Source organism: Athene noctua, chromosome 2 (assembly GCF_965140245.1).
Source record: "Athene noctua chromosome 2, bAthNoc1.hap1.1, whole genome shotgun sequence".
Classification (NCBI taxonomy): domain Eukaryota; kingdom Metazoa; phylum Chordata; class Aves; order Strigiformes; family Strigidae; genus Athene; species Athene noctua.
Genome location: NC_134038.1, coordinates 54,003,573 through 54,017,941, shown reverse-complemented (window position 1 = coordinate 54,017,941; position 14,369 = coordinate 54,003,573). Strand labels below are relative to the sequence as shown.

The following is a 14,369-nucleotide window of genomic DNA, read 5'->3' as shown; positions in this document are numbered from 1 at the left end:
CTAACACTAGGTTCTTAAAAATACTTTCTGGGGTGCTATTAAACAGTCTCACTTTCCTTCTGGTTACTTGATGAAGATTAACGTATGTTATGTGCTGGTTCCTCAAATCTTTATGAATTACCTAACTTCTATAAGTTATTTAAGGTCTAGGAGTTATCCAACACAATGCTTTTAACTCCTTTTGTGTGTTCTAAGCTAAAAATTCCGTTGAGAACTTTAGAAGTCCCATTAGAATGACCCCCAGTTAATTTTTAATGACAACTGTGATAGAATAGTACTGAACTGATTTGAGACTGCTGATAAACAGGAAATTTTAAAGTTTTATTTACAGTCTGTCACTTTTGACTGAGATACCAGATGCAGGTATCCAGCACTTGGCTAGATAAATACTGTCTTTAGCTTCAGAGTAATAACTTCTCTAAGGCTAACAATTAACTTCATAGTGATCTTTCTTTTTGGTAACCAGTGACCTGACTCTTCAGTAAAACTAGTTATTCTATAAGCTAATGTTTACTGAAAGTTTTCTAAGATAGCAATAATCTTCTTCAGTGTATGTATACGTACAAATCTGATTACAGGACTGGATATAGATTGTGATGGAGTCTTTCACAAAGGTAATGTTCTCATCTGTAAACGATTTGCATAACCTCCTCCCCAACCCTACATTCCACCATTAATTTATCAACTGCTTTGATTATTTCAGCTTCTGTAGAACCAATCTACAATTCTTTGCCAACAACATAATTCATAAAAAAGTATTTCAAATGAACAAACCTGACTGTGAATGCACTCTCCAAAGACACATGGTCATCAAGATAAGTAATTAGACAGTAACGTATATCTTTTACTGATGTTGGTACTTTTACATCAGGCAATAATCCCTGAATCAACTGTTCTCTGTTAATTCTAGGTGTCCAGTTAACCTAAAATTAAAATTTCTTAAATTAATCAAAATCTAAATTATTGATGACTAGCTGCATAATACATCTGTGGTCATTCTAAATATGCTGAAGTAACATACAGGCAATAGAAGCTTTCAATGGAAAGCCTGTGCATTTCCCAACAGTAACCAGTGCTATCTTCCCAAATACCGAAAATCACTCTAAAATAAAACCCCAAACAAAGCAAAACATACATTCTGTCACTTATCTTGACTTAGTAAAGATTTGATTCTGAAAAACCTCACCCAAAAACATGTCACATATTTGGTGAAGCTCAACCTTTGTATTAGGCTCCACATATGTACACAGACAGCAGGATAAAATATGTAAGCAAATATTCATGAAGGAATATTCCTATTCAAGGTTCCTAAATGTTTGGAAAAGCCCAGATCTGAAGAATCATAACTATGTCAGAATTATTTGATTGTGTTTAGGAGAAGCACCAGAAATTACTAAAATGCATTTCATAACACTACACTGAAGCATTACTTAACATTTCATTAAATGTCTTGATCTCATTAATTTTAACAAAATGATTTTTAAAAATTTATTGAGCAGAGAGTGAAGTTCCAATGTTTAATAACACAGTCTTGAGGAATATTATTTCATAGACTGATGTCAATGGATTTTAGAGAAATAGCATTGTATCTCTCCTCCACATTCTGCTGCTGTTCACTCAGAAGTACTTGCCTTGATTTTTTCTGCCACAGCTGGAGTTACATGTATCTCCCTTTCTCCTTCATCATACATCTGAAATATAAGGTTGTGCATGATATCGCCAGCAACCCAATTGATTTCATCCTGATGTTTAATTTGAATCGCTTTTTGTCCATCCACACTTAAAACCTGTAGTCTTGCAACATGACTGCTAGGAAGAAGTTTAATAATCTTTTCCACTGGTGGCACATCTTTACAACTCTATGCATGGGGGAAAAAAAAAAAAAAAGATATTAAATACACATATATTCCTAAATATAACTCCATAATAGCCTATGGTACTAATCTGGATTACCATGTGTGCCTTGTCAAAAGCAAATCAAAAGGATATGCCCAAATGCTTATAACTTTTAACAGATACTAGAATTGATGCCACCTATTTAGAAAATGTTTTCTGTTCCAAAAGTACTATGTTACAGAATTTTCAAAATACTTCTTAAGACTACTCGTAAGTATCCTTTCATAAAGGAATATCTTGCCATATTAGTATTTCTTTACACATCTTCAGGGTAAAACACCACCAGTCTTATTTTCTCCAGCAGTGTAGCTCTCCTAACTACCAGAGAACTAGGATGGTCAACAGCATTTAAAATTTTGAACTTCAAGAGACTTAAGACTGAAATGCTACAAAAAGCTACTGATTTTTAACCATTGAAAAAATGTATCTTTCTTCACTGAAGTTTTGGGGAACATGTTGCTATAACTTTTCAGGCTCTAAGTGTTTATGTAATTAAGGCAATTTGTCAGAAGAATCTATAGAGTAAAAAGGGGAAGAAAAATCTCAGAAATAACGCATATTTCTGAAACACTTCAGGGATTTTAGAAATAAAGAGGTGAAGAAAAAATGGAAAAAATTATTTGCCTTTTTATAATTTCCCAGAGAGAATCAGGCAGCCACCTGATTATCAGGCTTATGGTAACTAAAACTGCAACTTTTGGGGGTTAAGTTTATTCATAAAAGACTTCAGTATACTAGCAAGACAGTATAATGAGTTGTTTTTAAACTTTTATTCATCCAAACATCCCAATCAATACTTACAAGTATTTCAATCCTTGCTTTCAGTATCTGGTCTTTCTTGATATTCTGAACATGTATAACTGGACCAGTTAAAATGTTTGTTCCTGCATTACTGCAGTCCACAGAATACACAGGAAGGTTTGAAGCACCTAAAAACTATTTAAAATTCAAAATTAAACTTCAGGTTTATTTTACAGAACTACTAGAATTACTCCAGAAATGATTATTTGTACAAATTCAAATGCATAAATTTGATAGATTTCAGTTTTCCAGAAGACTGAAAGATCAACATCTGTATTTTTTTTGCAGGTGATAAGAGATGTGTGGGAGAAAGAAAGAAGTTATGGAAGTAAAATTTAGAATCCATTCAACTGTTTTGTATTAACACATAAATACTAGTCTCTTTTGCCATTATGGCAATACATTCAATTAATTTGTTAAATAAATCTTTTTCATTAGTTTTCTAAAAATGATACATTAAACAGAATTTAAATCTCGAGTTCAACATGTCATCATACTACTGCAGACACCATCTACAGGAAGAAAATGTATGCATGTAAAGTGTAAATGGAATGCAGATTATTTTGCAGTGGGAAAAAGATATTGTTCTTACTGGACTGATTTCACTAGAATTAGAAAAGTCACTTTCTCGAGTTTAAAATTAAAAAAAGGTCCAAAAGGACAAAAATTTTTTACTTCTAAAAGCCACAGTAATGCCTGCATTCCCTTCTGAACTTAGACAAATTCTTATGATAATAGTCTTGTCTAATATTATTTTTAGGCACTAGACTTGCATTGTCATCTTTTAAAAAAATCAAAGTAAGCTGCATGAAGATTTTTTCCTGAGCAAATTTTAGCATAGTATATGGCAAACAGGATTTAAAATACCTTAAAATTGTAGCTATACATCCTCACATAATTTTCTCTTCCATTTCTAAGGCCAGGTTCCTCTGACTCCGAAATTTACTGAATGACTCATAATAGAGGCAAGAGAGTCTAAGTTACGGCTACCAAGCTGTCCTGCTTTCAGCTGGGATATTTAATTTTCCTTCTTAGTAGCTAGAATAGTGCTGTGTTTTGGATTCACTACGGGATTTGGTCAGAGAAGAAAGTTAATAACACACTGATATCTTCAGTTGCTGCTAAGAGATGAAGAGATCAAACACTTTCCAACTCCCCGTGTCCTGCCTTTGCGCAGGTGTACAAGAAGCTGTGAGGGAGCACAGCCAGAGCACAGGACCCAAATTAGCCAATGAAATATTCCATATCATGTAATGTCATGCTCAGTATCTTAAAGGAGGGTTGGCCAGGAAGGACGGGGGTTCTCCCTCGCTTCCGGGATCGCAGTTTTGGGATCTTGGTTTTCTTTGGGATCACATGCCAGGAGCGGCTGGGTATCAGTCAGCGGGTGGTGAGCAATTGCAGTGTGCATGACCCATTTGTACTTTCTGTTACTGTTATTGTTTTATTTTATTTCAATTATTAAATTGTTTTTACCTCAACATACGAGTCTCCCTTTACCCCTCCAATTTTTTCCCCCATTGCCTGGGTGAGGGAGGGTGAGCGAGCAGCTGTGTGGTGTTTGGCTGCCAGCTGAGTTTAAACACAACACAAGCTACAGAAACTTCAAAAAGCATTATTAAAGATAATAAATTCCATCTAGATGCCAAAATAGGCTCTCTTCCCAGCCCTTTAGGAAGCAAGTAGGAAAATCCTTATAACACATAATGAAATGCATTTACCTTACAATGAACTATCAACTTTGGCTGTGCTGTTATATTTCCTGATTCATCCAGAACTTCAACCTGAAAGGGGAAAGCTGTACCATTTTCAATCTTTAGAATGTCAGAATCCGGTTTTACTTTCAACTGACGAGGAGGACCTGTAAAAATACACAATTGCAGAACACTGGTTCTATTTTAGATAACTTGTGAGACACTGGATTTCGTTTTTTGCTATCTCCAAGTGTTTTTAAAGCCAAGCTACCAAGACATTTGTGGTAACGAACCATTTCACAATTCAAGTGTATTGGTTTATGCTGATACATACATTTTGATGAATACAGATACACATTCATCAAAAAGAAACTCGGAGCTTTCTCCTGACATGTTAAAGCCAAAGATATTAATGTTGACATATCTGATCAATCATGATGTGCAGCAGTTTAATTACCAAAGCCACCACAGCTACAATTTGCATGCAAAGAAAAGCAAAAGAAAATTTTGTTAGCATTACTTGGATAGTAAAGTGAAGCTATTCAAGTAAGTTTACCCCCTGGAACATGTAACTATTTTATCAGTTTTAAAAAGACAAGCAATAGATTATTATTAAAAGACAAGTTCTGAAGGAACAAAGAAGGCCATTTTTCAGAAACATCCTTTATGCATCATTCATTAAAACTTCCATTTCAAACTCACTGCTTGAAGAACAGGAAAGACTGAAATAGCTTTTATTCACTCCTTCTTCAAAAAACAGCTTTAAAAGCCAAGAATAAGTCCAATGAGAAGAGGCAGTGAAGCATCTTTACATTGCCAAAAGCAAAAGATTCTAATGAAGGATGAAGTTGCCTTCAGTCCAAGGTAAATAACTAAGCAATACACAATTCAATCTGTCTCAAGTCAGACCATTCCACTCCATTTTCTACACGAAGCCTTAACTCCTCAAAAGATAAAGAATAATGGAATAAACTGTGCATCACTGGTCTAACAAAGCTCGAAGTACACAGTTTCTCTGCAAAGCGAGATGAGAAAGCCTAAAGTTTGGTAATCTGGGAAGCCAAAAATTAGGCTTCAAATACCTTATCTCCCAAATCCAGAAAAATCCAGGTAACAAGGGATAACAGGTATCGTACGAGGGAATTCTCAGTATCAAGACATCCACAAAGCATAAAAATGTGGTAAGGGCAGTGGAGATACACACTTCTATATTCCTCTCTTGCTTTATGGTAAAATCAACATGTAACACTAAAAATTTCAGACACAATCCCAACTACCAAAGCATCCTCCCTTTGCTGGGGTAAGAAACTGAACAAGTACTTATTCACTCACAAGATACTTTCTACAGGGAGAACAGGTTAATGCAGATTAGTACAGGTTAAAGAGCTTAATGCTGAAGAAAACAGAGAAATTGATTCATTCAATCAGTTGTGCTACATTAGAAAAATATTTAATATAATTTTTAAAACAAGTGAAAAATCACTCTCAAGTAAGCAGACAAATTCCAGCTCCTAGAATAGAAAAAACTGGTCTTGAGTCTGATGTTACTCCTGCCCAGAATGGCATGCCTTTAGCTTTATTTAGTTTCAGTCATCACCTGGATGAGCTAGAATATCCTTTTTTATGCCTCACTAAATATTATACCTTCTTGGGATAAGAACCATTTCATTAATACTGTCTGAATAAAATTCAAGAGAAATTTGCTAAATATTTTAAGGATACTTACCAGGCTGCAATCTTATTTTAAAGATCTGTGTGTCTTCTTTCAAACCGGGAAGGGTAACCTTCAGATTAAAGTTCTAATGAAAAGAATATTTTAAATATTAACCTTAAGCAAAGCCAGATCATAAATTATCTCAACATAGTCACGTCAATTCATATATATGTAAATTTCAGAAGTCTGTCCAAATTTTCTTGCACTGCTACATAAACCAAGATTTTTTTCACTGTACTAAAATCTGGGGGTTTTTGTGTTGTTACTCCCAGAGACTTTCAATCCAGGATGTGCACATTAAACTACATGGTTCTGAAACGATTAAAAGCAGCTATCATATCCTGTGGTTTCCTGCTTAGAAACTGTTTTACTGGGGAAAAAAAATGTACCAGTTCAAAAAAAGTAGTTTTAAAGAAAGGGTCTGCAAGTTGTGTTCATTGTTCCTTAGCTAATTGCCTGAAGCAAGACACCACAATTACTGTCCATCTCATTGCTTAGTAAGGCCATAAAAAACCCCAACTGCTGCATTACTACCACTGATTTTCGTATTAAAATCAGAGAATGAAGCAGTTTAATCAATAATCTTAAAAGCTCCAACTTTAAAAAACTAGTTGCACTGCAGATACGTGCATTTCCTATTTTATATATTTGTTTCTGAGAATATTTAGATGCAATTCATCAACTGGCATTTTTACATGTTCAGAAATGCTGCCTCCGGAAACGTTTAGTTTCATAATCCTGACTTATGCCCTTCCCATGTCTGAGAGGGTATGGGCAATATTAACACCTTGTAGACTGTATGAAAACAATCAGGCAATTCTTTTGGTTTGCTGGGCAAGAGAAGCAGAAAGCGCAATGAGGCTTGGGCACATGCATCACAACTGCAGCTACATCAAACACGTGAGCTCCACATGAAACACGTGGCTGGCCAGACATGTGCATGAAAACTCTCCAGCTCTGACCAGCCAGCCATACTGGTCTGCCTGCAAGGCAAGCAGCACCTATCACCTGGAGCCCCATTAAACCAAATGGTGAACCACAGGAAAAGGGGAAGGCAAAATATATTAACATGACATGTTGGAGGACTGGGGGAGGGGGGAACAAGCAGCAAGAAAGAAGGGAAAAATAACATAGGAAATAAAAACATAGGAAACCAGTATAGCTGATAGCTGCTGTTAGTAAGTTGAATTCTTTAGTAGTTCATCCAATCAAGCTTTGTATTCATGCACTAGACACCCCTCCTATGCTCCCCCTCTTTTAGTTTCAAACCCTTTTCTGCAATACTAATTTTAAGTTAATACCCTCTTCTTAATACTGCACTATTTTGTGCCTCTAATTAATCGGTTTACATCTTTCACTTTATTCCTTTTAATCTTTCAACATCTGTGCCCTCTAGGGAAGTTCTTTTCCCTTATCCTTCATGACCCCTTTACCTACTTTCCTTTTGCTTTCAAGTCTGATTCTATGTATACTCCAGTACTTTAAAATGAAAAAAAAAAATTTTTTTAAACTCCCTTCCTCACCCTTCTCCTGACTGTGTTCGAAATCCTATAACAGAGCAGTCATGCTGCTATTGCTTACATTCTTGTCTTAAAATTTTCTCTTTGAATCCACCCACAATAAAAACATACTTCTCTGTCTTGCCTAGTTTGGGTGGAATTAAATCAATGACTACATACGTAAATGAAGTCTGCTTTCCCCTTCTCTATCAGTGCTTCCTTCATTGACAACTCAGATAATTTATACTTCCTATCTCAATCAAGTTTCTCTTCTACATTTAGCATGATTATTCCTCTGACATTTTTCTCCTTACTTCTTTCCCCAAAAAATTCACTTTAACTTTTGCCATGCTCTCCATGTCTTCCATTTTGTTCTCTCATTAACTTTCTCCTTCTAAATTCTTTCTAGAATCCTATTACTAGCTGTTTCTCTGAGATATCTTAGTTGTTCTGCAACCATTTCAAAATAAACTTCCAAGGTGCTGAAAATTTCTTATGTTCTTCTCTGCTTATTTTAAATTAAACACTAAAAATTACACTGTATTTACATTTTAAAATTATCTGTTGTTTTTAGTCTGCTGTCCCACCATCCTGCTTTTTGCATTATTTTTCATTCCCATCTTAAACAGTCCTTTTATATATAAATTAGAACTGCTACTTTAAGTGCCAGTTCCTGTATTGCCTCCAACATTTTTTGCAATTAAGCAACGTGAGAAAATAACAGCCCTTCTTTTCCATCATTATGATATGATATTATCTCTGTACTGCAAGTTCCTTGAATGACTCTTGGTCTTACCCCTCACCAAATTTACGTCTTGCCATATACAATTTATTTCCCATAATCCACCTCTATCTTTTGTCAATATTCTTGCCCTTCACCTGAAATTCTGAGCTTTACCCACAAAATCTATTACATTCGACACTCTCCAGTTTTCAACATGCAGGTATATGCTCCCTCTTCTCTCTACACACCTTTCCACCAGCAACATTAATTTGCTTTTTTCTAAGCAACGATATAAACAGTACAATGAGATATCTTTAGCCACCTCAGTTCCTAGTTCAGATCTTCAAATCTATATTTATGAGAACCATTAAGATCTGTTTCTTGAAAGAAAACTTTTTAGTGTGTTACATATGTTTTTGTTTTTACAGTAAATTAGCAACTTGACTAGGTGCTGAGAATCCATCAGTAACAGGTTGGATGTAGATGACATGTATTTACTACAGAAGTGAAACCAGCATTTTGGAAATGTCTAGAGAAGTTCAAGTAGTTACCACTCATATTAACTATTATCATTCATCATCTCAACTACAAGTATGAAAGATTTCAGTGCTCCCTACGCTATTTCAGTGTGAAAGTCACAAAGATTTTTTTTTTTTTTTTTTTTTTAAGAATCATCTAGGTTGGAAAAGACCTTGAAGATCATCCAGTCCAACCATTAACGTAACATTGCCAGTTCCCAACTACACCATATCCCTAAGCGCTATGTCAACCTTACTCTTAAACACCTCCAGGGATGGGGACTCCACCACCTCCCTGGGCAGCCCATTCCAACGCCCAACAACCCCTTCTGGAAAGAAATGCTTCCTAAGATCCAGTTTAAACCTTCACCGGCAAAACTCGAGGCCATTCCCTCTTGTCCTATCACTTGTTACTTGGTTAAAGAGACTCATCCCCAGCTCTCTGAAACCTCCTTTCAGGCAGCTGTAGAGGGCGATGAGGTCTCCCCTCAGCCTCCTCTTCTCCAGACTAAACACCCCCAGTTCCCTCAGCCGCTCCTCGTACGACCTGTGCTCCAGACCCTGCACCAGCTTCGTTGCCCTTCTCTGGACACGCTCGAGTCATTCAATGTCCTTTTTGTAGTGAGGGGCCCAAAACTGAACACAGGAATCGAGGTGCGGCCTCACCAGTGCCGAGTACAGGGGTCAGATCCCTTCCCTGTCCCTGCTGGCCACGCTATTGCTGACACAAGCCAGGATGCCATTGGCCTTCTTGGCCACCTGGGCACACTGCTGGCTCCTGTTCAGCCGGCTGTCAATCAACACCCCCAGGTCCTTCTCTGACTGGCAGCTCTCCAGCCACTCCTCCCCAAGCCTGTAGCGCTGCTGGGGGTTGTTGTGGCCCAAGGGCAGCCCCCGGCATTTGGCCTTAGTGAAACTCCCGCAGTTGGCCTCAGCCCATGGCTCCAGCCTGTCCAGGTCTCTCTGCAGAGCCTCCCTGCCCTCGAGCAGATCAACACTCCCACCCAACTGGGTGTCATCTGCAAACTGACTGAGGGTGCACTTGAACCCCTCGTCTAGATCATCAATAAAGATGTTGAACAGGAGTGGCCCCAAAACTGAGCCCTGGGGGACACCACTCATGACCGGACACCAACTGGATTTAACTCCGTTCACCACCACTCTCTGGGCCCGGCCATCCAGACAGTTTTTTACCCAGCAAAGCGTGTGCCCATCCACACCACGATCAGCCAGTTTCACCAGGAGAATGCTGTGGGAAAAGGTGTCAAAGGCCTTACTAAAGTCAAGGTAGACAACATCCACAGCCTTTCCCTCATCCAATAAGCAGGTTACCCTGTTATAGAAGGATTTGTCAGGTTTGTCAGGCAGGACCTGCCTTTCATAAACCCATGCTGACTGGGCCTGATCCCCTGGTTGTCCATTATATGACTTTTAATGGCATCCGAGATGACCTGTTCCATGACCTTCCCTGGCACCAAGGTCAGACTGACAGGTCTATAGTTTCCTGGATCATCCTTTCTGCCTTCCTTGTAGATGGGTGTCACACTTGCTACCCTCCAGTCCAATGGGACCTCCTCAGTTAGCCATGTTATTTGGCTTAAACCAATTTCAGCACCAGTTTAAAATAAGACAGCTGACTTAGCATGCTGGGTACACTCTTCCACACACCCATGTGTTGATCAGCCCCTCTAGCTCCAGTCCCATCAGCTAACAGAGTGCAGCTGTAGGAAAGATAAATTCCTCCAGGTAGAGCTGTAAGAGACCATTTGAAAATACCCCAAGAAATACTTACATTCATTAGTGTATACCAAACTTAGATAACAGTATGTGACAGTCCATTTTACACAAAAACTATTTGCTCTGCATTTTGGGTTTGGTTTTTTTTTTGGTTGTTTTTTTTTCTCTCTTTCTTTTTGAGTATGTTACTTCAAGTTTAAATTCATTAGCCTACCTTGCCCTGGCAGCTATTTATACTGCCTTTAGCAGTGACACCCTTAATGATGCACTTTGCTTCCGCAGTTATTTCTTCATACTGCAATGTCAATCCACTAGAAAAATACATAGAAAACAGAACAGAATCAATTTTAAAATAAACACAGTGTTTTAACATACAAGATACTTTCAGATATTCTTAAAGAAATAAAAGCAAAAATGCCACTTAATTTATGTGAAAAGTATCCAGTGTATCACTCAAATCCCAAAGAATTACTATATTAATGTCACATGACGAAAGGACAAAAATATAAAAAAAAAAAAAAAAGAACAAGGAGATGGCTGAATTACCTAGCTTCAAGAATTGGTTTAATGTCAGTTCTCAACTGTGTTGCATGACCAAATTCATCCTGCAATTCCAAAGGAATATTAAAAGGTACTCCAACTCGAAAAGGAAGCTCCAAAACACCAATTGAAAATTTCTCTGGTTTGCCCTCTAGGAGAAAAGAATAACACATTTTTAGAAGTAATTATGTGTATTCATTGGCTTTTTCTTAATTAAGGCTGTGATTAAGTCAAGTGGTTTTCAGCCTCAAAGTAAATAGGCTGTTCAGAATGCTGTTGTAACCTAAATCATGGTTTCATTGATTTATCCTCTTTTTTTAACTTACACTAACATAAAACCAATAGTAAGCAGCAGTAGACTATGGTATGAGAAACATAACAGGACAGCCAAAACCTCCAAAGTACTTGGAAGATCAATAAAGCACCTGAATGTGCCTTCCTTAAACATCTAATTGACTTAAGTCTGTTAAAATAAAATCATTTACGGAACAAAACACTTTTGTTCTACAACTATCACATATTTGAGAGATAAAGATGAGTAATGATGAGTATTTGAAAAAGAAATGTGAGTGCAGCCTTCCTGTGAAATCTGCCCCATTAGACTGGCTTCAACCAGGCACTAAAAAATTAAGACCAAACAGAGCAGTACAAATGGGAGTTTGTAAATCAGAATAACATTTTGTGGAATCAGACTGTCTTGGTCAAGTGGCCTTTGAAAAAAGCAGCAATACAGTGCTGAGCCAAAGGGTAGATAAATACCATATCAAATTATTTTGAACTCAACAACTACCTTCACTGCCTACAGGTGTCATGATCATGGAGCTTCTTTTGCACAAGAGATATGAAGATCATGGGGGGGCGGAGAATGTTACCTTGTATTGGACAAAATTATTTATCCGTTACAACAACAAAAAGACCTCAACTGTACAGTGTTTACAATTTTATTTACAAGTGAATGATAAACTGTAAAATGATTTGACAAAATAACAGTAAAACAACTTCTGCACTGTCAAAGTGAGTAACTACCAAAAGAATGTGTCTGAACTAAAACTGCAAAACAGACTGACTTAGGAAGTTCAGTTTTAACCAACATTTACAATTAATTTTTTACCTTACCAAGAACTGTACACTGAACAACCACCTACTGTTATAGAAATAAAGTAATTTGTTTCTCAAAGAAGTTGTTGATTTCAGTTTAGATTTTAGTTGTTCTTTTCTGGATTTTTAGAATCTGTATACATAGAAAGTGACATAAATGTTGATATTTTTGAATAATGACACTAAAGATTTATGGCTGCTTCTGAGCAACACAAAACATTGCAAAAATAAAGACCTGAAATATTCACTTTTCAAGACTGAAAATATTAAAAATGTCAAATTATCTTCTGACTAGATAATAAAGCAACAACAGATAGCAAAAGCTGGTTTTGGTATCCCTTGTGTTAAAAATACCAAAATACTAATTGACTAGATTTTTAAAGTGTATATTCCTTTCCAAGGAGATTTGTTTATTTCAACTGTTATGGCCACAGCAACCTGTAATTGAAGGCTGCCATGCTGGGAAAAGCCACAACAATATTGAGAAAGAATTTTTAAAATACAGAATGCAACTTTGCAACTTCTGATTCTCTTTTTGCTATAGTAAAGAGACAGAGAAAGAGCAGACAGGGTTCACTTATGTATTCGTGCAGAGAAACTTTTTTTTTTTTCTTGGAACTTCACAGAAGTATCTTGAGACTTCAGTGCCAGGTTTTTAGACACATGTTTAAATAACAATTCTTTTCAAGTAATGCCAAGCATTTTTTCTGTATTATCATACAAGAATACCTCTTTGTATTCTGCCAATAATACTTTTGCAGAAGCTTTTAGAAGAATACGTTACAAAGAACTCTTTCCTCCCTACAGGATTTGCATTCAAAGCCTCTAGTTTTGCAGAAAAAAATACAAGGCTACTGAAAGCATCTATTTTTTTTCTTGATCTTCTGGAAACAGATGTTAGCTTTACCTCCTGAACTTGTGATGAAAATATTAATTTAGTATTAAACACAAAGGAAGTAGTAGATTTTGTCTTTCCCTATCCCCCTTGCAGATAAAGCTCACAGAATGGTTGAGGTTGGAAGGGTTCCCTGGAGGTCATCTTATCCAACACCCCTGGCTCAAGCAGGACCACCTAAAGCCAGTTGTCCATGACCATGTCCAGACAGCTTCTGAATATCCCCAAGAACAGAGACTCCACAACCTCTTGGGCAACCTGTGCCAGTGCTTGGTCATCCTCACAGTGAAAAAGTGTTTCCTGATGTTCAGAGGGAACCTTCTGTGTTTCAGTGTGTGCTCACTGCCTCTTAACCCGTCACTGGCCACCACTGAAAAGAGCCTGGCTCCATCTTCTTTAAACTTTCCCTTCAAGTATTTATAGACACCACTAAGATCCCCATGAATCTTCTCCATGCAGAGTAACTCCAGCTCTCACAGCCTTTCTTCATATGCAAGATGCTCCAGTCCCTTCACCAACTTCACAGCCCTTTGCTGGACTCCCTTCAGTATGTCCGTGTCTGTGTTGTAACATAATGTGCACAGAACTGGACACAGTACTCCAGTTGTGGCCTCACTAGTGCCGAGTAGAGAAAGAATCACCTCCCTCAACCTGCTGGCAACACTTCTCCTAATGCAGCCCAAAACGTTGTTGATCTTTGCAGCAAGGTCACATTGCTGGCTCATGTTCAACTTGGTGTCCACCAGGACCCCTAGGTCCTTCTCTGCAAAGGTGCTTACCACTTGGTCAAATGCCAGCCTGTACTGGTGCATGGCATTGTTCTTCCCCAGGTGCAGGACTTTACACTTCTTGTTGAATGTCATGAAGTTCCTGTCAGCCCATTTCTCCAGCCTGTTGAGGTCCCTCTAGATGGCAGCACAACTCTCCAGTGTATCAGCCACTCTCTTCAGCTTTGTGTCATCAACAAGCTTGAAGTTACAAACTGCTCCATCATCCAGATCATTAATGAAGATGTTAAACAGGATCAGACCCAGTACTGACTCTATTCCTGGGGCAACCTCTATTTACTGGCAACCAACTAGACTTTGTGGCATCGATCACCACTGTCTTAACCCAGCCATTCTGTCAGTTGTCAGTGCAGGTCACTGCTCATCCAGCCCATTACTTCATCAGTTTCTCTATGAGAATCTTACGGGAAACATTGCTGAAAGCCGTACCGATGTCTACCTAGACATCATTTACTGCTCAGCTAT

The 14,369-nt window shown here is 37.7% G+C and overlaps 1 protein-coding gene across 1 annotated transcript in view; it reads right to left on the bottom strand.

The window, feature by feature from the left end:
* SMCHD1 (structural maintenance of chromosomes flexible hinge domain containing 1) overlaps positions 1-14,369 on the bottom strand; it is an 88,625-nt gene that overhangs the window by 33,153 nt on the left and 41,103 nt on the right. Inside the window, exons 20-26 of the mRNA XM_074899128.1 lie at positions 11,130-11,274; positions 10,798-10,894; positions 6,118-6,190; positions 4,419-4,558; positions 2,698-2,832; positions 1,632-1,859; positions 775-923 (exon numbers count right to left, since the gene is read on the bottom strand). Coding sequence (XP_074755229.1) covers positions 775-923; positions 1,632-1,859; positions 2,698-2,832; positions 4,419-4,558; positions 6,118-6,190; positions 10,798-10,894; positions 11,130-11,274 — 967 coding nt within the window. The remainder of the gene's footprint in view (positions 1-774; positions 924-1,631; positions 1,860-2,697; positions 2,833-4,418; positions 4,559-6,117; positions 6,191-10,797; positions 10,895-11,129; positions 11,275-14,369) is intronic.